This window comes from Chiroxiphia lanceolata, chromosome 17 (assembly GCF_009829145.1).
Source record: "Chiroxiphia lanceolata isolate bChiLan1 chromosome 17, bChiLan1.pri, whole genome shotgun sequence".
NCBI classification, from domain to species: Eukaryota; Metazoa; Chordata; class Aves; order Passeriformes; family Pipridae; genus Chiroxiphia; species Chiroxiphia lanceolata.
This window is the reverse complement of record NC_045653.1, coordinates 1,450,089-1,476,087: the sequence shown is the minus strand read 5'-3', so window position 1 is coordinate 1,476,087 and position 25,999 is coordinate 1,450,089. Positions and strand designations below refer to the sequence as shown.

Below are 25,999 nucleotides of genomic sequence, written 5' to 3'. Positions count from 1 at the left end.
CCCTCTGGCTGGGGCAGGAGGGGACAGATCTCTTGGGCTGCCCCTTAGGGCTGAGGTGGGGATGTGGAAGTGTGTGTAGGGACAAGGAAGTGCCCAGAGTTTCTTCTACATTTCAGAGTCAGGAGGACATCACCTCTACAGGTGGTGGATCCATTTTCAGGTAATACAATGCTTCCAGGCTGTCGGAATATGATGCAGGGTCACTTTGAACCACCTTCCTCCACATGGCCATCGTGCAAGGAACTTTAGGGCTGGATCTTTAGGGCTGTTATCCCTTCATAGATTACTATAAATGATTTCCAGCACTGCTAATTCTCTCAAGTACTGGATACCTTCATCTGCAGTGCTCCACTTTCCCAAGGAGTTCATAAGATCTTCCTTGAATGGATGCCTTGCCCTCACGCTTGAGAGAAGCCATCTCCAGAGCCTGCAAATTGCTCTGTCTTTTCCAATTCCTCTTTCAATTTCCCAGTCTCTAGCAAGGGATCCCAGCTGTTGGGCTTCATGACCTTCCTGACTATCAGCCCCATTATCCCAGCATCGAAGCAGCCAGGTAGGAATCCACTCACTGGGCTGGCAGCTGGAATCTTTCCGCAAGTCCCAATGTTCTGATGAGGTCAGGGACTGGGTAACTTCAGTTTCCTGCTGGATTGGTCTCACGCCTTTTGATTTCTTTGTTGGACTGGCCCCCTCCCCTCTTGATTCTCCCTTTTCTTCCCATACTAATTGATTTCATGGACCTGCAGCTTGCCTTATCCATTTCTTCCTGTTCACTGACTGTAGTTGTTGTGGTTTGAGTACCTGTCTCAGCCATAGTGTCCTCCAGGGCAGTTTGGGTCCTTGCCTTCACTACAGTCCTCTGAGAGTACTGAACTGTGGCTTGATGGGCACAGGCCAGGCCCCAGTACAGGGCAAGAAGCTGCTGGTTTTCACTGGGATAGGCAAGGCACCTTCCATCAGGTGACATGCCAGTCTGCCAGGGTCAAATACCTGTTCAGGTATGAAGTCCCAGGTAATGGGAGGAGTCAAATGCCCTGGGAACCTGCCCAAATCCTTCCACACGTCCTGCCACCTCAGGGCACATCCCAATATATCATCAGCTAAAGTTTGTTCTCTCCTACACCAGGACACACCAGATTCCACGAACTCCACAGTGTGCTGACAGTATTAGTAACAACAACAGTATCAGACAGCTCCCATAAGGATTAGCAAGGACCATGGGAGACTTCATTATAAAGCCATTCATATCAATGCCAGGGAGGGGGGAAAGGAGTATTCCTCCATTGTCCCCAGAAGATGCTCTCCCAGCATGACAAGGCAGTCAGTGTGAGGGCAAAGGATGGAGCCCTTGTTTATTATGGTATGTTCCCAAAACTCAGCAAAATAAAGTGATGAGCAAACAGCCAGCAAACTCCGTGTCCCATCCAAGAGCTTTGCTATTCCATAGCTACTGTCTCGCCTTTGTTTTGCCTCATGTTGGGCACCAAAAAGGACTGTGGTGGGTTGACCTTGGCCGGACACCAGGTGCCCACCCAGACAGTCTATCACTGCCCTTCCCAGAAGGACAGGGGAGAGAGAATAAGATGGAAAACAACCCGTAGGTTAAGTCACTTTACTAAAGCAAAAGCAAAAGTTTGTGTGCACAAGCGAAGCAGAAAATAACAAAGTTTATTCTCTACCTCCCATCAGTGAGTGATGTCCGGCCACTTCCCAGAAAGCAGGGTTTCAGTACATGGAGCGGTTGCTCAGCAGGCAAACATTGTAAACAATGACCTCCCCTTCCTCCTCCTTTCCTCAGCTTTTATATCTGAGCTGACGCCACATGGTCTGGAATATCCCCTTGGTCAGTTTGGGTCAGCTGGCCTGGCTGTGTCCCCTCCCAGAAGGAATGTTGCAGTGCTGGTTCTGTGCCAGCCCTGCTCAGCAGTGGCCAAAATACCGGTGTGTTATCAACACCTTTCTAGCTACCAGTGAAAAGCACAGCTCTGTGAGGGCTGCTATGGGGAAATGGTCCAGCTCAGCCAGATCCAATACAGGAATAAACTCTTTATTGACAAAACAAGGGTGTGGGTCTGTGTTTGCTGTCCGGGGGCTCTTCACCTCTCCTGCCACACACCTCGCTCTCCTCAGACGGGCTTTGGGCGCACAGCTCTGTGCCGTGCTCCAGCCCGGGCAGGGGGCTTCGGCCCCGCCGGAGGGACGGGCTGGTGGGAAATCCGTCGGCCCACAGAGGGGAGGGTGTCCTCAGCAGCACCGCTCTCCTTTCCACCTTGGGATGCCGTGGTCCCTTTGGAATCCTCTTCGGGGGTCGGTGCAGGCCCACATTGACAAATCCGCTGTATTGCAGACTGAATGATCTGTTTTGCCATGGTCCTTATATCCAAAGTGTTGCCTGAAGTTGTTGCATCCTCTTCATTCTCCAAGCTCTCCTTCACCGTTGCAAGAACCTCAGGCTCCAAGGTTTTGGCATAGCCAGTCCTTTCTGCACGGCGCTTTGGTTGTAAGGGGGGCAACTTTGTTCCCTTGCTTGCTTCCAGCCTCTGCCGTTCAGATGCTCTGGGGAATCCTCGTCTTGCTTCCATGCCCTGCTTTGAGGAAAGTGTCTGGGATGGCTCCGGCTGAATGTTGGAGGCCTGTCCTTTGGGAAGCTCCAGGATTTCAGTGTGTTCACCGCCAGAGTCTCGTCCAAACTGAGAAGCTACCATGGATTTCAAGAGGTTGCGAACATTTTTAACAACAAGTCCGGTGAGTTTGTCAAGGCAAGCCTCTAAACATGCTCTGTGTGAAGTGGCTGTTTCAGCTTCCTCGGATTTGTCTGCTTGGGTGGCTCCTCCATCAACAGGCTGCTCCTCCAGACTGGCTGCTGCTCCTTGGTCAGAAGCTTGGGATTCCAGATGGTCCCCCAACATCTCCAACACAGTCGCTACAAGCTCTTGGGCCACCGTTTCCATTTCCTGACAGTGATCTTGAGGTGTCTCCAAAGGCTGTGCTCTCATGCCGGAAGATGTTCCTCTGATCCCCTGGGCAGCGTTCTTTAAAAAGTCGACACGCTTATCCTGAGGAACCTTCAGCTTCCCAAAAACTCTGAGCACAACAGTCTCAACCAGTTCTTTGAGCTTCTGAGCTTCTGCTGCAGTTAGTTGTTCAGACACAGCTTTGACCTGTCCGTCAGCAGCAATGTCTGGCTTCCCCTGGGAGTCAGCACCAGTGCTGACACTCCCACGCAGCGGGGTGTCTTCCTGGCCCAGATCAGCTGTGGAGTAGGTTTGGTCCTCGTCCAAAGCTGCTTTCACTGTTTTGGATTGTTGCAATTTCCCTGTGGTTTCTCTTCTCTTGGGTGGAGGTGGGCAATAAGGTTTGTGAGTCTGCATCCACCGCTTTCCCGGGCGGGAAGCGTTGGTGGCTCCCGGCAGCTGGGTGCCGTGCTTTAATTTGGCCGGGGGTGGCTGAATACATTCCTGAAAGGTGACACCAGGTTGTGGCCGCTGTTGCCTGGACAAGTGCTGAGGCTTCCCACAGGTCCAGGACAGCACTCTGCTTCAGCCAGGCAACAAGGGCAGGAGAGAAGGGCTTCCCTCAGGACTCCATGTGCTTGCACATGGCCCTCGTGCCCGTGCCCACCCCAGCACCCCACGCTGCCTCAGCCCTGAGCCGCAGAGTCCATTCCTCGCCACAAGCCCAGCCCTCAGCACAGCTCTCACCTCTTGTGCACTGAGCACCTCCCCTGCAAGGAAAGCCCCAGCCCTCAGCACCACCCTGTGCCCATGAACACACTGCTTTGCCCACCTCTTTCCGCATCGACATCTGCTCTGAATACAGCTTGTGCCTGGTCAGATAGTCCCTGTACTGATTGAACTCCTTCAGAGTGCAAACCACCTATGGAGGGACGAGGGCAGAACCCCCCAGGCACTGTCAAACCATGCAGAACTGCCCTCCCCAGTGGGAGGGGAGCTGCTCCTCTGCTCACCATTGCCCCCACTGCCCCTGGTGTCAGAGCCCCTGATTCCCCCCGGCCAGGGCTGAGCGATGCTCCTCGCCCCGGCTCCAGGCCTCGCCCCGGCTGCCTCCTCGGCACACGGGCAGCACGGGGCTGCCTGAGAGGAGCAGGGCTGGGACTTCCCAGGGGGATGTTGGCACCATTTCTGCTCCCAGGGAAACCAGCCCACAGCCCTGCCCTCTGCCCACAGCAGGCGGCTGCAGCAAGTGCTCTGGGAACCCGTTTGATCACCCTGGTGTCCAAATCTACCTTATTATCACTGGTGACAAAGCCCCGTCTCCTCAGCAACTTCAGAACATCCTTACGTTTATGGTAGTCCCGCAGGTGGGGGTCATGCAGGCAGTTGTACTCTATAGTGAGGTGGTGGCTGTAGGGGTCGTCCAGGGTGAAATAAGGAAATGGCTGGTGAAGCTGTAAGAGAGATTTTCCAGAGTACAAAGGAGGCAGAAGAGAGCAGCAAAGAGATGCCACTTGGTACTTGTGAAAAGGTGCCAGAAACCAGTGCAGAGAACTGACAAGTCCTTTTTCTCTGCATTCCAGGGAGCTTGGAGCTTCCCTCCACTGCCCAGCCCTGTCCGACTGAAGGGCTGCAGCTCCTGCTGCAGAGCAGATGGTCACAAGAACTTGATGGGGACTCCACCAAAGTGGAGAGCTGATCTACCTCTTTCTACTTGCTTTACCTTTTCCCCCACCTTTCCCCTGCAGAAGACAGGCTTGGTTCTGGGCTTCACAGGGATCTTGACCCCAATTGGGAGGTTCAGCAGGTCAGAATCCATTTCAGTGGTATCCCCTTTTCACAGGGGATATTCTGAGGCTGAGCTGGGAACACACAGACACCCAGGCAGACCTGCCAGAGGGACGGGCTGTTGGGAAAACCGTGAGTCCCCAGAGGGGAGGGCCCCCACAGCAACACAGCTCTTCTTTCCACCTCAGGATGTGGGTGGATTTGCGACAGGCCTTTTGAAATCCTGTTCGAGGATGGTGCTGCCCTCCCTGCTATGTCCCCTTATTACACCCTTTTTCCCACTATATCCCAATACACTCAGCAGTGCCTCTGCCTTTCAGCAGGACACCAGCAATGAAATGGTGCTCCACGGGTCCTTCCAAGAGCTCTTGTGGTGCTGTGATCCTGCACTAACTCCTTGTGCTCCAGAGGCACAATAGCTGGTGTCCCAGTGAGTGGCTTAATTGGCCCACGGGACATTGTGAGATCATAGTTATGTCACATCACTGCATTGTCACACCACTGTGATGACATCCTGTCACACAGAAAGTGTCCACCAAACCCATGGGTGGGGACCCCCTGGAGGCCCCTGTGGGCCTTCCATTATGTGTGACCCAGCTGAGAGAGCTCATGTCCCCAGGCCCCTTCCCCTGCTCTGTTCTGTCAGTCTGGGAGGCAAAGCAGGTGTCCTCGCCAAAGGAAGAAATGCGAGGAACTGCCACGCCAAAGATGCCTGATTTGGGCTTCACTTTGCCTTTTCTCCCTTTTTAGACCTTCTTCCCTGTCACGGTCAAGCAGCTGCAACTCAGGCAATTGCTTCATGGCTGGGCTTCGCGAGCGAAGATTTGGGAAGGCTCTATCCACATTTGCTACAGGCACGCTGGTGACTTATGAGGCCAATACGAGACAGACATATCCGATTGCAAAAGGCACAGCAGAAAGACTCCTTAGATGGTATATTCTGCAAAACACGGTTCTTTCTGCGTTGCCTTTTCTCCTCGAGAGTGATCCTGCACTAGAGAGGAGACAGCAGCGTTATAGATGGTGTGTCTCCAGGCCTCCCGATTGGAGGCCAGAGTAGACCAGTTATGGTGATCAATATGGCCAAGGCTGAGATGTTGTTTCAGGGAGTCCTTGTATCTCCTCTTTGGGGCTCCTCTCTTGCGGCAGCCGGTGGCAAGTTCACCGTAAAGCAAGATCTTAGGGAGGGGGTGGTTGGTCCTTCATCCTGGAGACGTGCCCTGCCCAGCACAGCTGTGTTCTCATCAACATGGCCTCTATACTTGTGACTGCTGCTTGCTCTAGAACAGAGGTATTGGTCACATAATCTGACCAGTGGATGTTTAGGATTGTACGGAGGCAGCGTTGATGGAAGCATTCTATGAGTCGCAGGTGGTGGCGGTAGATGACCCATGATTCGGAACCATACAAGAGAGCAGACAGCACAATGGCTCTGTAAACACTGATCTTTGTACTTTTCTTCAAGTGTTTATTACACCATACTCTTTTGTGGAGTTTTCCAAAAGCACTGTATGCCTTTGCTAACCTGTTGTCTATCTCTGTCAATCTTACCGTCCGAGGAGATGAAGCTACCAAGGTAATTAAACTGCTGGACTGATTTGAGCTCTGCTTGGCCAATGGTGATGTGGGGATGATGAGGGACTTCCTGAGGTGCAGGTTGATGGAGAACCTCTGTCTTCTTTAAGCTGACTTCCAGCCCAAAGAGCTCAGCAGCATCTGCAAAGCAGGATGTTAGACGCTGCAGAGCTGCTTCTGTGTGGGCAACAAGGGCGGCGTCATCAGGCAATTGCACCAAACTGGATATTTGGCCCATCCCTGTCAACATCTAATTCCTGATTCACATCTTGAGAAACAGAAGAGAAACACAGGCCAAAGGAAATCCCTGCCTTCCCCTTTACTCAGGCTCCCCCTCAGCCCAGACACCTCTCTGCCGCCTTCCCAGTCTCCCCTGCCATTGTTTCTGCTGCTCTCACTTCCTACCCCTTTTTGGCTGGATTTGGTGAGGTCTCTGGTGCTCGTTTCTCCAGCCCCTCTGGTTCATCAGGGCAGCTTTCCCCCTGCAGAGCTCCTGCTCGTCAAACAAAGGCAAGAGACAGGCACAGCAATCTGTTTGGCTGTGCAAGGATCACCACAGGTGTCTTGGGAAACAGCGAGAGGCACAGCCCAGGGATGGTGTTCCTCTCCTTCCAAAGCAGTTTCTGGCACATGCTCCAGCTGCAGCTCTTCTCCTGTTCAGCAAGTGGAGGAGCAGCACCAGCTGCGCCCCAAATTCCCTCTCCTGTGCTGAGCGCTCAGCCACAAGGGCACGTGTTCACACACATCTGCACCCTGGGGCAGTGCTAAGGGAGCTCCATCAGCTCAAGTATGCGCTCCCAGGAGGGCAAGTGTGTGCAGTTGCAGCTGGAAAGCACAGATGTTGAGGAATACATTTGGTGAAGGAGCTCGGGGTACAGCTGCAGTGGGAGCTGCAGGTTGAGCCTTGGGTGGCAGGACCTCGAGGCACGGGGAGGGGATCGGACACTCAGAGACGGGGCAGGAACTGGGGACTCGGGAGGGAGAGCTAAGACTCTGTGTGCTTAGACTGCGAAAGTACAAAAGCCCCGGGGGTTCAAGGTCCGTGCTCAGAGACACCAGCTCAAGCTGTTTCTGTTCCTGCGCTGTGAATAAATGGCTTTGTGGAACGAGAATCTGAGTCTCTGCTATGGGAAACCTGGGGTTGAACTGGTATGGAAACGTGGTCTGACTGTGTGAGTTGGGGGGCGTGGGGAGTCAAGCAGGGACCCTTGGGCTCGCTGAAGCCTCTGTGACAAGGCTTTGGTTCCAGCAGTGACAGTCTCCGGTGGTGGAAGTGTGACTGCCAGAGGGCCTCCTGCATGCAGGGAAGTTTCCTTACCAAGAGGGATGGCTGGGAGCTGGAGCAGCCCCCAGGCCGTGCATTCCCTCCCTGCGTGCTGACCGTGTGGGCAGGGAACAGGAGGGAACTCTGGTTTGGCCAGGCAGGAGGGAAGGACTCCTGAAGCCTCGGAAAGAGGGGGGCTGGCTGTGCAAGGGTGGGGGTGAGTCCTGCCGATCCTGAAGGGCTGGAAATGTCCTGGGAAACAGGTCTGGAGAGAGAGAGTGGGGGAGACCGAGGCTTAGCTTGATCTGCCGCCCACTGCCTCTGATCCACAGCAGCTCAGACGGAAAGGCCTTCCCGAGGTTGGAGCCAATAAATTCCTGCACATGTCCCTCATTCCCCGTGTCGCAGGGCTCAGTGCCCCTCCAGCCGCCCTGCTGCAGGCGCTCAGCAGCCGGCATTCCTTCCTCTCCGCTCACGAAGATCAAACACCAAAGAACAGCTTTCCTTAAGAAAATTTTTATGTCTTCCCCGTTTTCCCACACGCCAGCCGGGCACGGCGACCCGCGGGGATACTCCGGTCCGGGGAAGAAATCAGCACTTCCCACCGCCCGCCTTCCCTTTCCCCTTCCCCTTCCCCTTCCGGGCAGCCGCGCAGCCGCAGCCGCGGCGCCGGGGGCCGGAGCGCTGCCGAGCCCGGCCGAGCGCCGCCGGTGCCGCCCCGGGTTCCAGCCCCGCCGGGGTCGCCCCGGGCCCCGCCGGGGTGGCTGTGGGGCCGCCGCGGGGCCATGGCGCGCTGGGCGCGGCGGGCGCTGGGCTCACTGCTCCCGCTGCTGTGCGCGCTGCTCCGCGCCGCCGCCGACACCAGCACCGGCCGGGTACGTGCGGGAGCGGGGCCGGGCCGGGCCGGGCGGGGGGTGCCCCGGGGGTGCGCAGGGAAGCCGGGCGGGCAGCGGCTCCGTGCCCGGGCGCTGGTGCCCGCCGGGAGCCTTCCAGCATCTCCCGCCGGGCCGGGCTGCGCTCGGGGGTGCGGGCGCTGCTCCTCCGGCCGCGCTCGGCGGGTCGGGGAGCGGCCGGACAAGCAGCCGTGCCCTCCTGGGTGAGCCTGAGCCTCGCTGTCCGCCGGGAGCTTCCCGCGGTGTCTGAGCCGGTGTCTGGGGTGGGTGCCCCGTTCCCGCTGCCGCCTCCGAGTGCGGCGGGCAGGACGGGGGATGTCAGAGGGGAGCCCCCGCGGAGCTGTTCTGGTCGCTGGGCTCTGCCCTCGCTGCCCAAGGGCCGCTAATTTTGGTCAGACTGAAGTGTTGCGGCGTGTTGTGTTTGTCAGAGGCCGAGGCAGAGGTAGCAAATGTCCGGTCTAGGAGCAGTTTTGCCCCTTGGCTTTGTCTTGAGCCCTTGGCAGTGTCCGTGTTGAATAGCACTGTGTGTCCATTTGCTCGGTGAACTTTGCCATGCCCAGCCCAGGGGCTGTGGCCCCGCTTCCCTTCCCCACCTGGAGCACTGCACCCAGCTCTGGGGCCCCAGCACGAGAAAGGTGGGCACCTGCTGGAGCGAGTCCAGAGGAGGCCACGGAGACGCTCCAAGGGCTGGAACTCCTCTGCTCTGGAGACAGACTGGGAGAGCTGGAGGTGGTCACTTGGAGAAGAGAAGGCTCCAGGAGAGCTGGAAGGTTTTCCCTGTGAGGATGGTGAGGCTCTGGGACAGGTTGCCCAGAGAAGCTGTGGCTGCCAGGTTGGATGGGGCTTCCACTAGCCTGGGCTAGTGGAAGGTGTCCCTGCCTATGGCCGGGGGTGGCACTGGATGGGCTTTAAGGTCCCTGCCAACCCATTCTGTGATTTTCTCCTGTTTTGGAAGCAAGGCCGTTTTGTTCTCCCACTTGTGCTCTTCCTGACCTGAGCCCCCTTCCCACTGCTGTGTAACACTGAGGGAAGACAAGGCCCTCCTGTCACCCCTGCTCTGAGTGATCAGGCTGCCAGTGGGAGAGCAGTGCATGCAGGTGATTCATCAGCACTCGTGAGGTGAGGACTGTCCTGTGGGTCAGATGGATTGTCCTCGTGGCTGGAAAAAAGCTTAGGGGATGTATGTTGGTCTCATAATAATCCCGGTCCAAGTACTGAATTGAAGGGCTGGAAGACAAAAGCACTGGGGGGGGTGCTTTTGTTATGGTGAAAAGTTTCTGAGAACAAGTTTTTGTTTGAGTTTGACTGGCATTTGCAAGTAATGGCGAACTAATATTCTGTTTTCTGTTACTATCCAAGTGAGGGAGCGGAAGAAAGGGGAGGGAAGAAAAATCCTGAAGCATGTTTTTGAAAATGCTGTGCTTAGCATTTTGACAAGTTTGACACAGGGTTTTATCTAAGGCTGCATTTTAGTGGGGAGGCAGGGAAAAGGGACAAAACTCCTTGAGGAGAGGTGGCTGTTTTCCAATTCTGACAATTTGCTGGTATCACCTGTTGGTAGAGGAAACATCCATCAAACCAGAGTCTCTGCAAACTTTGTGAGTGTCATTTTTTTGTTGCTGAGTTTTCTCTGTGTGGGTTTTTTTTTTTTTTTGCTGTTGTTTTATTTTGGTTTTGGAGTTTGTTGTTGTTTGTTGGCTTTTTTTAAGAATAATTCCTGTTCTCATTGCAAGTTGAACTTTTGTTTCCAGGGATTGCCCAGGCTGTTAAACTATTTTCTTGGAATGATGGTCCACAGATAGGAGGGGTCGTGGGCAGTGGGTTCTTGGGATCTTGCTTCTGTGGGGACTGAGAAATCTCATGCTGGCAAGGGGTCGGGCTGCACAGGAAGTCCCTGGAACCAGAACAGAACTTCTTGGGCATTTCTGGTGCTCCAAAGTCTTAAGTCTGCCCCAGTTACTCAGTAGGGATGATGACCATTTTTGACTGGCAGGTCTGCCTTGCCCTACCAGGACAGGTGATATTAAATTGGGTCTTCAGCCCTTCATAGGGATCAGATGATATCACCAAACCTAACCAAAAAAAGAGAGATAGCTAAATTTTTTGGGCTAGTTTGTCACTTTTTTTCTTTTGAGGAAATGTTCTGAACTGTTAAGTTGAAAACTTACTGTGGCATCTTACCATCTGTTTCTTTCTTTTTCAGGGTTGGTTAAAAACGTATGGTTACTTACTTCCATCTGACAGCCAAATGTCTGCCTTGCAGTCGGGAAAAGCTGTGCAGTCTGCAGTTGCCACTATGCAACAGTTTTATGGGATCCCAGTGACAGGAGTTTTGGACGAGACAACTATTGAGTAAGATTAACACAGGCTACTTTTGTCTTTCCCTTTCTTAATGCGTTGTCATATTACCTGCGTGATTATTCCAGGAGCGAGAAGTCCTCCAAAGGGATAGATTTGACTGACTGAGCCAGAGAAGTCTTGACTGTGAAAAGGTGTCTCTAACAAAAACACGTGGGCAATTCCACTTTTTGCCAACAGTACTGTTTGTGAATGTGAGGAGAAGCTCTAATTAATTAATGTTGTTCTTTGAACACAGATCCGCTGGTGCGCAAGCAAAGCATGAATCCTGTGAGCTTCTCAAAGTGGAGAACATCAAGGCTTTCATTTATTTCCATCTCTGTCTGGATTTAGGTTAAAATTCTGGCTCCAGAAATGGCTTCTAATGTGTTTCTTAATTAATTGGATTTGTGTATGTCCACAGATGCTGTTTATGGAGATCCATAGTCTGAGTTGAAGTGAGTTGTTGTAGTCTGATGATGATGGTCAGAGCTACTTAGCTGTCCACAGTTGCCATTTGTTGGACTTTCGATGTTCCCTGCTGTATGTTGACCATGTGGTGGTGGTTTGATAGCTCAGAAGTGTGAGTGTAAATCACCCAGGCTGCAGGGACTGTGTTCTTTAGTCTGCTCTTCAGTCTGTGCTGCAAAGGGTGGTGTGGAAGTGGCTCATTGTCTGATTGCCTTGTCTGTAGTGCCTGGATCTGTCTGCTGTTGGTCTGGATTAGGGCAGCATCTGTTGACTAAAGCAGATTGCAGAGAAGGTCTTACTGATGCTTTCTGGGGAAAAAAGCATCCAATGCTGAGCGAAAGGAGAAAGCCCAAATAATGGAACTTGCTTAGGCCCTGCTACTGTCCCCTTGACCTTATTGCATTAGCAGACCCTTTTAGAGCAGGCTCTACCTGGTTCGTCATCTCTCCTATTAGGGCACTGTGCTGGCAAAAGGGAGGTGGTGGCACAAAAGAAGGGGTCACAAAGTAACCAACTGGTGTGAAGTACAAAGGGGTTTGGTTGTATGCCTTCCAAGCTGCAAGAAGAGGGAGAAACAGAAGAAATTAGTGGATTGGGCAGGAGAGGATCATCCTGGGCTGGGAGTGCCTCTCCAGTGAACATAATGTTCTCTCTTTTAGCTCACAGGAAAAGCCCCTTGTTCTCCATTGAGGGATAGAGAAAATCCTGTTTGCTTTTCAAATGAGCTGGAAATTAAATGCTTTTTGAAGGTGGGGATTTTCCATCTGAGATCTCTTTGCCATTAATAAGTTTGTAGGCGAATGCTGAAGCCATTGAGCAAGGCTGTGTGTGTGCCTTGTGTGTGTAGAGGTTTGCAGCTGGGATGCTCATGAGTTGGAAGGGGATGGGAGAAGAAGGGGCTATAACATTGGGGGTTCTAGTTTGGAAAGGTAGGGAGCTGCTTCTGCTTCCTTATGGGTGATGAGGAAGGGAGCAAATTGCACGAGAGTCCCTGCTTTAGTTAATGAAAGTTTTTCTGGAGGAAAGGAAGGTGTTGCCCACATTTTAGAGTGGGCAGGGGTTGAGTGGTGCATGAACACCCAAAGGCTGATGGGTGAAAAACCCAGATGGTTCTCTCTTCTGAAACTTGAGTCTCCAAAGGCTTGAGACCTCAGCTGCAGCCAAACCCTGGTGTGCTTTGCAGGCGTGTTGGGTTGCTCTGCCTCCATCTGCCCTGAGTCAGTAGGTCCATCTGTTGCATGGCAGGTGGAGCAGCAGTACCTGCCTAGAAACTGCATGAACAGAAAAAGAGGTCCTGATTGCTGTTAGCAGTGAGCCTGTATTTTGAACTGGGGGGCATCTGGCTGGGCTGTGTTGGACTGTCACTTCGTCAGACCTGGTTGTGGAAGCTGGGCAGAAGGAAAAGAGCTGACAAGGCAGGCTGCCCCCAGGGCTCGGAATTACTCAGGCGTTTGCTAAGCTGTTATTTCAGTCTGTGTTATGAGTTTTAAGATGGCAGCTGTGAATTTTTCTGTCACTTCCATCGGTGTCATAAGTTCTGTCCCTTTAAAGTGACTTTAAGAATCAGAGTGCAGAGTTATTATTTTCTGTGGTTTCTTTGTTAGGCAACAAATTCTGCATATTCTGTTTACACTTACTATAGAAACCTAAAGTTTTTCATCTCCACATGTCCCCAAATCCTGAGCTTGTTTTTTCCTCCAAGATTGGTACCCAAGTGTGTGAAAACCACCTTGCAGGTGCTGCCAGTGGGAGATGGGAAGGAATACCACCATTGGTGATGCTTTTTGGTACCCAAAAGGAAGTCAGGGTCCATTCAGCAGAGGATCTGTCTTGAGGTAGCATGTTGATGATATGTAGCTTCCTGTAAGGAAAGGAGAGAATACATAAACCAGCCTCCTCAGACCCTCAGCAAACATTGTGTCTGCCTGCAGCTGGTGAGGTGAACTGTAGTTTTGCAGAGCAGCTGGGCAAGGATAAAGTGCTGGGAACATGTGGAGAGAAGGCACATAGTGCCAAACAAAAGTGGTGTCTACTGTGTTTGTCATGATCAATCCCATGGCTCTGAAGGGAACCAAGGAATAGTGTTACATGTGCTGGGAGTGTCTTGTGCTTTGTCCTGAGCCTGTTGTGTAGGTCCCTCACCTCGAGGTGCACCACAGCTGTTTAAGGATGGCACTTCCACCAGCTCAAGAGCAGGTGATTGAGAGTGACAGCTTCCTCTGTTTAGGAGAGTCTTGTGGAGGGCTTGGAGCCTGAACTGGGGCAAGCAGCTGTATCAGGACAAGAACTGGATGTCAGTGCTTTTGGAAATTGCCTGTTTACTGATGCCAAGCAGCTGGAGGAATGCAGTAGTCTATGCCTAAACAAATGCCAAGTATGAATTTTGATAATCCAGTGTTACTGGTGTTCCCATTTCAAAAAACAAGGAGGGGGAAGCAGCCATAAGTATCTGAATCTTGCTTCAAGTAATTGCCTTTTGTTGTTGTTTGCAATGTGATGATTTCCCCTGGAACACAGAAAGGGTTTTCCAAACTGCTCAGTAGAGAATGACTGTCATAAAGCTCAGCTACAGATGATCAACAGCAGCAAGCTTCAGTTTTGTGATTATTTTGCCATAGGCCTGCCCTGCTGAGAAGAGCAGAGATGACTGCATTTGTACCCTGGCCCATGTGATTAGACCAGGGCCCATATGTTTGGGAAGTAAGCTGAGTCAGGGAACTGATCCAGATAAACATTCTCAGCTTGACGTTAGCTCAGGCAGTTGACAGCTTGGGTACTGCTGAGCTCTGACCAGGTTACCTGGGCTTTGTTACTTGGTTTCATCAAGGCTGTATCTGAGCTCTGGAACAAACTGTGGTAGAATATGGGGGTTCAGAGAGGCCTAAGTAAAACGGGGTTGAAAGAGGAGTTAGGCAGCCGTGGGCATCATGAGCAGCTCTGCTTTGGAAGCTTTGGCTCAAGAGGCCTTTAAAGCCCTGGGTGATGTTGTTGCAGCTTCCTCTGGAACAGCCCCGTGCCCTGTGTCTGTACCTGGAGCTGGCACAGGGGCAGGGAATTTGCTGTTATGGAAAGAATTAACTTTCTTTCAGGTGTTGGGAAGGGGCAGCCGATGATGCTCCAGGAAACAGATGCTGAGGTGTGAGGTACTGCTGGTGTGTCAGCGTAGCCAGCACTGCCCTTGTGATTTCTCTACACATCCATGTTGGTTTGGTAGCTCTCCTCTGTTAATTTTTTGTCTTCTAGATGATACCAGTGAAGATGAAACAGAAGGTAATTTTCTGACTGTAGTCAGGGCCTGCTGATGCCTGATGTTCAGAGTACTGGAGTTCTCATGAAGCTCAAGAGGTGAAAACTGAGTTCACACTATGGCTTGTGTAAGGTTATGCTAAAAACATGGTGCCATATCGTATGACTGGAGTTTTAAAAAAACCCAACAAAATTCAGGAAATATCTAGGAGAATACAGGTGACAGGTAAGCCTGAGATCTCTCCAGCAAAGTGCTTGAAGCAATGCAAAACAACACAAATAAAGGGCACTTGGAAAAATACAGCATGTTGAGGTTGAATTGATATGGCTTTTCTAAAAGCAGATCTTAGATGTAGTGCTTTTCTTTGAAGGTGGCAGCAGTTGTGTGGGCAAGACAGATCTGATTTCTACAGGTTGCTGGGATTTCTGAAAGACGTACAGTGCTGATAAATGTAAGGTGATGTAAGTGGGGAAGATCTGTGCCAGCTTTATATGCACAGCTTGGGTTCTTGTCAGGTACAGTGCAATATGTATAACAACTCTCATTTGCTCTGTTTTTGGTGGGGAGAAGATGACAGATGACTGCACTGAAATTTATAAGCCCCCAGAGTTGTTACATATAGGAAGTGGAATCAGGAAAGGGCAGCTGTGTGGCTGCCTGGGCTGGGCTCTGTGTGTGTGTGTGGTGTGGAAGAATGTTCTGGTGGGGCTGTACGAGTGTCTGTCTGCTTGGTTTTAATTTAAAGAGTGTCCTGGAAAGAAGTCTTGTAAACCTTCTGCTGGTGATAGGAGATGCTCCCTTCCTGAAGGTGTGGGGCTAATGTTTTTTGATGCATAAGCTGTTCTTTGTTTGGGCACAAGCATGTGGGCACACATGGACTACTTGTCGTGTGCTGGCTGTAGTTGATGGAGGAGTGTGTGCATTTGGGGGCCAAAAGTTGTCCCCCAGGTGGCCGGGGGTGTGGGGGAAGCCTTACTGAGGAGGAGGGAGAGAATGTGGTGTCTTGTTTGAGAAATGGGCCAGAGTTGGCTATGATGTTCTCATGGGTGACGAGGCAGTGGCACATCCTGTACTGTGTTCTTAAGGGCTTTGTGTCACAGGGGACACTTGTCTTTGCCATCAAAGTGGATCAAATGCCTGAAGATTTCCAGTGGCTGAGGGCAGTGCCAGTCTGCCTGGGAGGCTGTGGCCATGTTATTCCTGGACTCTGCTCTGCTGTCCTGGGCTGTACTGTGAAATCCTGAAGCAGGTGCCTGGGGACCTTTGGAGACCAGTACCTGTAGGTCCTCTCTTTCTGTCCTTGTCTCCTTTTTCCCCAGCAGCCACATGCAGTGATGGGCAGATCTGTTCCTCTGTGAGCCACTTCTGACTTCTCTGGAGCGTGCCCACAACAGCAAGTGGGTCACTGTTTTGAGGAACAGTCTGTTTCTCCTTGTCTGAGAATCATTTATGTTGGAAGGAACTTCTTGAGACCATCTACTCCAAGCCCTTGCTCAAACAGGGACAGCTAGAACAGGTTGCCCAGGACCATGTCCAGTTGGGTTTTGAATATCTCCAAGGATGGAGACTCTGCCACTTCTCTGGGCAACCTGTGCCCATGTTTGACCACCCTCAAGCTGGTGCAAGAAATAAGCAAAAGATCTGTCAAGGCTGGACATAAAGGAATTAGAGAAGGAGACTGGGCTTCTCTATCACAGTGCCTGGATCCCTGTGCAAGGGACAACATCCTCTGCTCTTCTAGCTCACCTGACCATAGAGGCAAGAGTTTCCTACATCATGAGTGACATCAGGGGTCAGGGGTTATGGGAAGGACCTCATGGAATTTGGTGTGTGTGACCCAGACACTGCAGTGATCTGTTCTGGTCGTTAGAGCCTCAGTCACTGTCTGTGAGGGTAGTGTTTGCACTTGCTCAGTTTTATCTAGTGAGTTAGGAACTGGATTTATTTTCCCTTGCGTGGGAGCACTTCAACAAATGGAGAGTGGATCAAGTAGGTGGTGGGTGAGTTTGATTCCAGTGCACACACACCTGTGATTTTGGCTCTTGTGGCATTATCATCATTAAGCTCTTGTCAAGCACAGACGTTACATGATCTGGTATTTGTGATTCCAAAAGGAAAAATGAAGTCTTTTTGGTTTGCTGAGATGTGGTTTGCCAGCAGAGATGGGGTGCACAGCTCTGTGCAAAGAGGGTAAACCCGAGAGAGGGAGGACTGAGCCCTTCTTGGGGTCTGCATTGGCCAACCCTCAGAGGTCTTCCAGTCACCCCCTGAGTTCTTCAGAATCTGTTTTCTGGATTCTTTGCTAGCTTGCCATTTTCCCTTCCCTTCCAGGTGGATGAAGAAGCCTCGATGTGGAGTTCCAGACCATCCCCAGCTACGCCACAGCCGGAGGAAAAAGCGCTATGCACTCACCGGCCAGAAGTGGAGACAGAAGCACATAACCTACAGGTACAGCCCCCTCCCTGCCCCTTTTCTGATGGGGAACAAATGGTCTGTACTTGTTTGGGATGCAAATTTTGTAAGTACTTTTAAATTAAAACAGGATCCTGCCTGTGATGCCTGGTTAAGGCTTTCATTCTCAGAACATGGTGCAGGGGAATACTGTCAGGGCACTGGAGTAACTGAAGAGTCTCTTATCAATTAGAAAATAACTAATCAGTCAAGGCACTTAAATCCCAGCCACCAATTGTGTAATTTTGGCAGGAAAATCTTAGTCAGCCCCTTTCTGTTCCATTTGAAATCTAAGGCTCTAGCCTTTAGATAATGTGTGATCTCTAACAAACCATTAAAGCAGAAAGAACATCGTCTGAAGTCGAGGTGCTTCCTTCTTCTACTGATTTGAAACTTTTTACTGAATATGTATTTTTGCAGAGGTTTTACTTCTGCTGCTGAAATAGAGCTCTTGCTTTTGTCCAGGCTTAGGCCTGCCTAGGAGATACACTGGGGTGAGCTTTTGAAAGACAGTTGCTGAATGATGCAAATGGAAGTTTCTGACAATAAGAATGTCACTTAAAATTAAAATTAACCCCCTCCGTTCTAGTTGAAATTACAACCTTTTAAATTTTTTGGATGGGGAAAGGAGTTTGCAAAGGAGTGAAAATTAGGAACGTAGTCATTAAGGAGAAGATGTGATGATCCTTGTGGGTCCCTTCCAACTCAGAATATTCTGTGATATAGGTGAGCAAGACTAAGACAGAAAGAAAGTCTGTGATGGAGAGATAGAAATGTGAGTGACCAGCATGGGGAAGGTGCCAGAATGTGTAGGAAGAGATATGATGGTGTAAAGGGAAGGAATCAGGGACTGGTGCTCTCTGTTGCTTCTGCCAAGAATTCTGAGAAAGGAGGAGGAGGAGGATTCTCCAAGTAAGAGTGAAGAACTGCAGAGACCAGGAGGAGGGACTTGTTCCACCAATAATTATTCCTTTAACTCAAACTGTAAGGGGGCACCCTCTGTTTGTGAAGGTGTGAGAATCAGATCCTGCTTCTAACCTTTTCTGGACCTTAGGGGAAACTGGTATAGAATCATATAAATAAAACATGCCTTAAACATATGCATAACCACGGGAAGCGGATTGGCAGATGCCTCCACTGCTGCCTCCGTCAAGTGGTTGTTTAGCTTTCCAGTTTCAGTATTTGTAGTGTGCTTTTAAGTGAGGGGTGTCTTGATTCACCACCAAATGTGTTACAGTGTCTTTCATCTGTCAATCATTGTATTAAATTGAGCCAGCTCCATCAAAGACTGAAAATTGTTTTCATGACACAGATATTTCATATTCCCCAAGCCAAATTTAATAGATCATTAGTCTATTACACACACACACACACACACAAACCCCCCCATGAACAGCGTTTTTTAAACTAAAGTTTATAATTATGGGAAATTTACGTGCACTTAAATGCCCCTTACCCTCCCCAGACTCTGTATCATCACCTGTCATGGACTGAGCTGCACAAAACTGGCAGGTCCATCACTCCTGTGAGCTCTAAAATATTTTGAGTAGTCCTGAGAATGAAGCAGCTCATGTAAGCATAATTTACTGAAAGGTTTGTTTCTCAAAAAGAATTTTAGTGGTCAGTTTTTTTCAGGTACTGGATTCCTTTTTTTATGCACGATAACTTCAGACAAAATCTGAAGTAATTTACATTTTTAAACTAGGTTACTCAGCTGCCTACACCCAGATTGGAAAGGTTGTCAGGTTTTTAGGAAGTAATACAAAATCAACCAAGGCATTAGGAAGATTTTTATTAATAAATGTAGACCTCAGATCAGGGCCATAGTTTTGTTGGTAACTTTCTTTGTAACAGCAAAACTTTGCGTGCACAAAGTACTGTCTGGAAAAAATAAAGACCCTTTGGAAAGGGAAACTCCATGGCTGTATATTGGTAATAAGTCTCTGATGTATTCTGCAAATGTAAATGTCCCTTCTTTCTCATTTTACAGCGTACACAACTACACCCCCAAGGTTGGTGAGATTGATACAAGGAGAGCCATCCGTCAGGCCTTTGATGTTTGGCAGAGAGTGACACCGCTTACCTTTGAAGAGGTTCCTTACCATGAAATTAAAAATGACAGAAAGGAGGCAGATATTATGATATTTTTTGCTTCTGGTTTCCATGGAGACAGTTCTCCATTTGATGGAGAAGGTGGATTCCTGGCTCACGCTTACTTTCCCGGACCAGGGATTGGAGGAGACACTCACTTCGACTCAGATGAGCCATGGACCCTGGGAAATTCTAATCACGATGGTAAGAGTGCAGGTCATCTTTCACAGCAAGGATAAGTTGGATGCAGACACACTGACAAGCTTTCAACTAGAAAGTATTTGCTTAGTGGAACTTTTGCCTCCTATGCAATGGTTCAGATGTTTTCTATAACGTTTTCTATCTTAAATGGGAAAATAATGTTATTGGTTTGTATTAGTTTGGCTGTGCGTGGGTCTGAATTTGAGGAGTGTGTCTGCTTTTACATCTCTCAAGATTTTTGGGCCTTAGTTGCTGCAAAAGCAGCTCTGGGAGGGAGAAGGTGAACGGAAGAGTGTTGAAATGGTATCTCATGGAATACCTACCAAGGGCAATCAGAGTTATTCGTAATGGTGAATAGAAAATTGGGAGTGAAGACATTCGAATGTCGAGTTGTTTTGATCCATACTTGTTTTCTCCGTCTGGGATTCCTTCTCCTGTCAGAGGTTGGGGCTGGCTGATTAGTTAAGGAAGACTGATGATTGGGACAGCAGTTTTTATCTCATTAAGCATGAAGAGTTCCTGCTTCTTTCTAACATTATCTTACTCTCTAATGGCAATGAGCACTTTCTGTTCTATTTTCAAACCTTTGATTGAGGATAGTGATGACTTGTAGGAAGTTTTAAGTTCAAAACCAGAATTTCACAGTGGCCTCATAAAATTTCTCTCCAATTTCCACAGTCACAGTGATTTGGAGAGAACAACGTGTCTTTCAGCCTGTAGGGATTCAAAGTCATGTTTAAGGATATGATAAGGACTGGAAGTTTACTTGGACTGTAAATATGACTTTATTTTTAAACTGTATAAAAACATAGTAGTGTTATTGTGCCCATGATGTCTAAGGACATGTGCAGAGGTGATGTCTTGCATTAGGCCAAACAGTGTAGTTTGAAAAGAAGAAAAGCTTTCAGGCACACAGGCACCTTCAGGCCTGCCCTAAAAGTGGCAGCTTGCTTTAAGAGTGGATTGCATATTGAGAAAATCCCTGAGATCATCTTTGACAGGAAGTGGAGCTGTCAGGTTCAGTGTGGGAATGCTAATTGGTAGGAAAGCAGAAATTAGAGAGAAGTAATGTCTCCTGGCATGTTTAAATGACTGGATGAGATGTAGGCTGAGAAAGAGAGAGTTATAACCTGTGGGATGGGGAGGGGGGAGAGTGTGGAGAGCGTGGGAGGTTATAGTGTGACAGAGAAGCAGTCTTGCTGTCCTGAAACATTAGGAATTTTTATTCCTAGGTTTGGGGCTGGAGGGAAGTTCATAGGTTTCCCTCCAGGATCAGGAGTGGCAGAGACCTTGTGAGAGCTGCTTTTGCAGCAACAAGGTGTGTTTGTGCTGTGTCAGTGGTCTGTGCCAGTTCAGTCTGTGTTTAGTAGTTATTTGAGGTCAGCTGTGGGGTGTGGGGTGAGACCCTTGTGCTGGATATGACTTCCCAGGTAAGCCCAAGTGTGAGACCTGGCAGTGCTGGTGTCTGGGAGAGAAGGTCCTTACAGGAGGGTGGAAGGGAAGGTTTTGACAAGTTGTAGTTGTTTTTTCTATTCTCATTTGCTGCACAAAAGGCTTCCATCTGGGATAAACTTAGCAAGGTTGAGAGGCAGCTTAAAGACTGGGAGGGATGGTCCTGGGGAAGTTTTTAATGACTGGGTAGGATGTGCTAACATCACTAGATTACATAATCACTTTTTTGAGGATTTCTTTGAGTATAGTTTTTAGGATGGCATTTGAGAGCAATGCATACAATGAGTAGAGAGTCTGTCTTTTTATGAAAACTGTTTCTTTTACTATTCTTATCCATGTGGCTCTTTCAAAAACATGATTTATTTCTCTGATGTGCTGAGTGACTGTCATGAGTGGTGTCCTCAAAATGCATGAATTGGTATTTGAGGGGGCTGGTGTGCACTCCTGAGTGTGAGATTTCCGTTCCAGAGGATGTCACTTGTGTATTTGTTTTCTGATAACTGTGCTGTATAGACTGCAGGGACTCTTAGAAAGTCACCAGCAAGGCTTTTGAGAATGGTGGGGTCATATTTGTCCCCTCCACCTGGGGGACGTGCTGATTGTAGAAGGGGAATTTGGTGTGTTGAGGATGACAGGGGCAAGGCTGTAGTTGGAGCATTATAGATGTGTTGTGTGAGGAATTGGTGAGGAAATTGCCTGCATTCTTAGCCTTTGTGTGCAAATGTGAAGCTGTCCTGCCTCCTCACTGGGTGACCCAGGCCTCTCTAGGGAGGAGTTTCCTTCTGTTACACTATTCCTTGTCACTGGAAGTGTAGGTAGCTTCAATTTCCCACCTCTGATGTTTTTATTTGAAATGCTGTTAGGAGGGCTTAAAAAGTTTCTTCTTGGTCAGAGGTTTCCTGCTCAGTTCACTGCTTTTATTCATTGAAAATAAGGTATTAGTGGGGACAATATTGTCTGTTTAATAGAAAGTATTTCTTCAAACACGGTCTTACTTGTCCTTATGATATGTATTTTGGGGCAGTGGGGTTGATCTGTCTGGAACTGAAGAAGTCTCTTGGTGAAATAATGAAAAACCCCTACCAGTAGGTCACTAGTAGATCTCATTTATTCACATGCTAAAGAGGAACTGTTTTGGCCATTCAGTATCTGTTCAACAGTTATGGAAATCTTAAAATAAGATTGAAGTAACAATAGTATCTTTACACCAACCCACAAAATATCACGTTTAAAAGATTCCATTCCTGACAGGAATTAGCTGAAAGGGTAATTTGAGCAACCTGCCTTGTAGGTCTCTTGGCCTCACAATTGTGAGGGTAAATCTCCTGTTTGCAGAGCAGGATGCTGAAACTGGTGCTGTAGGTCCTTCACAATATTTAGCTGATCTCTTTATCCATATAGTTTTGTTACAAACCACTTCAAACAGAAGCTTTGCTTTTGTTGGTCTGCATTTGTTACACCATGTTGTGGCACCTGCAGAGTTTGTCCATCCATGTTTGGATGAAGCTGTCTCTCCACAGAAGAGCTGCTTTGGAGTCTTCACTGACAGTGAAAATTATATAGATAAAAGTGAAACATTTCAGATGAAATTTCATCCAGTCAGGAAAAATAAGAATGATTTGAACAGATCTTTCTGTGCAAGCAAAGCAGAGGATTTGTATGTGGAGAATGTGGTGTATCCTGTTGATGAAAGCTTCTGTCTTGTAAACATGCCTCTTGGTAATCCACTGGGGTTCACTGGCAATTTTGTCAACCCACTTAGTGGATTATTGTTGGGATTTATATACATATTATCATTTTGCATGGTCATTATTATACTGATTTTGCCCTTGTGGACAGCATGACCATTACCATGTCCCTTAGAATTATTATTATAATTATACTAGCTCTGATGCTGTGGCTTGTCTTTTGCCTCCTCTGGCATTCTCATAAGCAAGCTGTGGAAGATTAATTTAGATAATCTTATGATGAGGATGGGCAAAACCAGGTGGGAAGTTGAACTCCTGGAGCAGCCCTTATTAACTGGGCTCATGGGATACAGAATTCATTTGTTTTCAGATGATAATGTCAGTGGGAGCAGCTAGAACCAGGAAGCAGGAAACTGGAATTTGAAGGGATAAAGGCAAATCAGAGAAGTGATATGGCAAACAAGATGCAACTGAAAAAGAGGAGAAGGGTGGTTTTACATTTAGAGATAAATCATCTACACAACCACACAGTGGATCACACAGGGGATCTCTCTCCCTTGGCACCTCGGTGTCTCATCTAACCTGGCTAAAGCATAGAGGTGATGCATGAAATTCATTAACTGGCCAAATCAAGTATTTCCTAGCCTTTATATGAAAATAATAATTAGATATGTATGTGTCTCAAGCTGAAACAAGCTGAAAAGAAATCCAGAATGACAGAAAGTTTAACTATCCACGTTATACATGACAGCTCTTACACACCTCTGACAACTCGAACATTAGTTTAATCCAGGTTAATTACAGGAAGTAAATTTTAATCTCCAGTTTAATATTATAAATAGTATAGTAATAATCCCAGGCAAATCTTCTTCATGGTATTTTAAAAGTAAGAAACCATTGCTGTTACACGTGTAGTCAACACCATGCCACTAAATCTGTGGTGTTTGCAACCCCCTATGGGTATATTAAAGAAATTTTTTAATATCAAAGCAAGGTAAGAACTGAGATATGAGGATGACCAGATTTTATTTCTTTCAGCATGCCCAGAGTCCCTAATACCCTTTCTATCATCTGCTTGTGTAGCATTGTAGGTGGGAGTGTGCCCAAGGGCAGCTTCTTCTTGGAATAACCCCAGCTGACAAGTTATTTCTGTAGCAATTGTAGTGTAACTCAGCTTCGCATCGTGGGATCATTTTGCAGATCACAGGGCTCATCTTTCAGTACCTCTCTTCCACTGCACAGCTTCACACCTGTACCAGGTTCTCTCTGTGAGTGTAGGATGACCACTGCGACGGTTTTCTAGATGTTGGCAAGAAATGCTGAGCTTTGCTTGCAGCAAGTGAACAAATCTTACAGTCATAAAACAAATGTGTCCCCCATAGATCCCAGTGTGTTCCTGCAGAAGCTTCTTTGGAAAGCTTCCTATTCAGGATTTCTGAAGGAAAGCAGCCAAAAAATGTGCCCTGTGTACAAGACACTGCCAGCACCGGTGCGGGAGGTGGGACCTCATGGGTCACATTCAGTGCTAAATCATGCAGAAGTTCTGGAGGAAAAGGGCCTGAACCACCTTCTGGGAAGGTTCTGTCAGTCACCGAGGAGAGGAACTGGAAGCTTTTTCTCTGTGGTTCCTTCACTAGCATTGTTCCAGTGGACATCTACCTGAGCAACAGAGCAAGCTCCTGAATCCACCATCTGGACATGGCATATGTTCAGGAACCTGAGCAGGCTTTCAGAACAACCAAATACTATCTGAACTTACTAATGGGAATGTTCAGCAAGGATCTCAATGAGAAAACTTTGATTAGGGTGGCTAATTTTGGAGTTTACTGACAGCCTGTAGTACCTGTTGGGAGGAGGGGCATGTATAGCTTAGAGCTGATGTTTAATCTGCTGATTAGTGATCGAAGCAGCGTCTTCACTGGAGATCTATCTACTGTTTTCTGTCCTGGCACTATTAATATCACAAACTTTCTTGATTCTTGGGACATTTGTATCCCTGTTCCTAAAGATGGGATCCTGTCTCTCACCTCTGCATTTGCAGTGGAGTTCAGTTGCACAAGCACAGGCATTTAGCCAAGCTTTGAGAGAGCCGCTCTCCTGTAACAGCTTGGGCTGTTCTTGTTACAAATCTGATGCACCAAATTAATTTGAGCTTGAACCTGGATGTCCTGGTACTCTTTTTGTTCTTGCCATGAATACGAAGTTCTTAAAATTGCCCAGGCACCTACAGATTTTCTGCCACAGCAGCTCCTGTGCTTGTGGTCTGTACCATTAGACCTCTGACCTGTGGCTTTGTCTCTTTGGTCCATCTTGGGTGCCTTAGGGAGGATGTCCTGTGCTTCTGATACTTGTTGCCTTTACTGTCACTTCTGAGTATGTGCCTCTCCTCACCCATCTTGAATACCTCAGAAGACATTAGAGACACAATATGGAAGGTTTCTTCTGTACAAATGCAGTTACTGAGCAATATCCTTATATTTTATGGACCGTATCTAGCTAGAACAGGCTGTTCTCCTACAGACTGTCCCAAGGAATAGGTGTATGGCTTTCCCTGTTCAGATTCCTGGATCATGGAGGGATGAGTGTCTTTCAGAGCCCTAAATAATTTGACCTTGGATGAGAAACAGAATTCAAGTACCATGCTTTTCATTCTCAGCTGCTGGAACTGCAGACTCGTGCTCTGGGTCTCCACGGAGATGCTTTAGGTCTCCACTCGGTTTGAATTCCACACAGGGCATTTTGCACGTGCTTCCTCCCATCACTGTCATGGTGTTCCCAGCACCTCTTACTGTTCCTTCCCTTTTGAACCAAAGGAGGGTTGAAGTGGCCTCAGTGTGAACCAGGTAGGGAATGTATGTAGCCCAATGGTGTTTGTCTTTTTCTGTCTTTCTCCTGGTCTGTTTTGCCTTAGAGCTGCCTCACCTCTTGAGCCCAAATGAAAGAGTAGGTAGAGATGGGTGGCTGGGGCAGGAAAAAGGGCTGCTGTCCTTTTGGCTTGAGGATGCACATCTTGATCATAAAACCACAGCAGAACTATTGTATGTCTGCATTCTGGGTAGAGTTTTATTTCTTCAAACCTCTGCCTGCCTTTCTCCTTGCCTTCCCCCCCACCTTTGTCACTGTTTTAATCCAGAAAGCTTTTCTTGTTCCATAGCTGAATCTTTTTGCAAAGCCTTCTTCACATTTGCCATTAGTGCAAGTTGAAACAAGAGATGTTTCGAGAATGGAGTGTGGTGTTTGGGGTCCCCAGTGCATGAAGGGTGTCAGCAAACTGGGAAGAGTCCAGTGAAGGAACACTGAGGTGATAAAGGATCGGAGCAAGAGGAAACCAGGGACAGTGGGCTTGTTCAGCCTAGTGAGGAGGAAGAGGAGGAGGATGGAGAAGAAGCATCTATAGCAGTGTCCCACATGAGGAGATCTTATGGAGAGGACAGAGCCCACACTCTTTTTGGAGGTGAACAGAGAAGGGAACAAAAGGCAACGGGCACAAGCTGCAACAAGGAAAACCCCACCTGGGCATAAGGTAAAACCTTCTTCACCAGCACAGTGGTGCAACCCAGAGGCTGCACCTGCAGAGGATGTGGGCA

At 48.7% G+C, this 25,999-nt stretch overlaps 2 protein-coding genes across 5 annotated transcripts in view; one reads left to right on the top strand and one right to left on the bottom strand.

Moving 5' to 3' along the window:
• Positions 1–2,039: 2,039 nt before the first annotated feature.
• LOC116795343 lies at positions 2,040–5,232 on the bottom strand. Of its 3 annotated transcripts, XM_032704993.1 has the most exons (4): positions 4,678–5,230; positions 4,247–4,408; positions 3,787–3,876; positions 2,040–3,458 (listed from the first exon to the last, which is right to left on the bottom strand). In XM_032704993.1, exons 1-4 carry the CDS (start codon positions 4,771–4,773, stop codon positions 2,127–2,129), a joined length of 1,680 nt encoding a protein of 559 aa, XP_032560884.1. In that variant the 5' UTR covers positions 4,774–5,230; the 3' UTR covers positions 2,040–2,126. The 3 variants fall into 3 exon arrangements, with proteins under 3 accessions (XP_032560884.1, XP_032560885.1, XP_032560886.1); XM_032704994.1 differs by lacking the exon at positions 3,787–3,876 and having other exon boundaries at positions 4,678–5,232; XM_032704995.1 differs by having other exon boundaries at positions 4,303–4,785.
• A 1,585-nt stretch (positions 5,233–6,817) lies between these two features.
• Positions 6,818–25,999, top strand: part of MMP24 (matrix metallopeptidase 24) — a 47,493-nt gene continuing 28,311 nt past the window's right edge. Inside the window, exons 1-4 of one of the 2 annotated variants that reach the window (XM_032704991.1) lie at positions 6,818–7,466; positions 10,678–10,826; positions 16,861–16,977; positions 18,971–19,275. In XM_032704991.1, coding sequence (XP_032560882.1) covers positions 7,410–7,466; positions 10,678–10,826; positions 16,861–16,977; positions 18,971–19,275 — 628 coding nt within the window. In that variant the 5' untranslated portion in view covers positions 6,818–7,409. Of the gene's footprint in view, positions 7,467–8,366; positions 8,457–10,677; positions 10,827–16,860; positions 16,978–18,970; positions 19,276–25,999 lie in introns of those variants that run through there. The other variant, XM_032704990.1, reaches the window with a different exon arrangement.

What these genes read in the sequence shown, in the direction of transcription:
- LOC116795343 (XM_032704993.1), bottom strand. Translation starts at nt 4,773, where the DNA reads ATGGATTCTGACCTGCTGAACCTCCCAATTGGGGTCAAGATCCCTGTG. An exon ending in GGGGAAAGGTGGGGGAAAAG is followed by an intron (nt 4,409 to 4,677) that starts GTAAAGCAAGTA and finishes TCTCTCTTACAG; the next exon opens with CTTCACCAGCCATTTCCTTA. An exon ending in AGATGTCGATGCGGAAAGAG is followed by an intron (nt 3,459 to 3,786) that starts GTGGGCAAAGCA and finishes GTCACCTTTCAG; the next exon opens with GAATGTATTCAGCCACCCCC.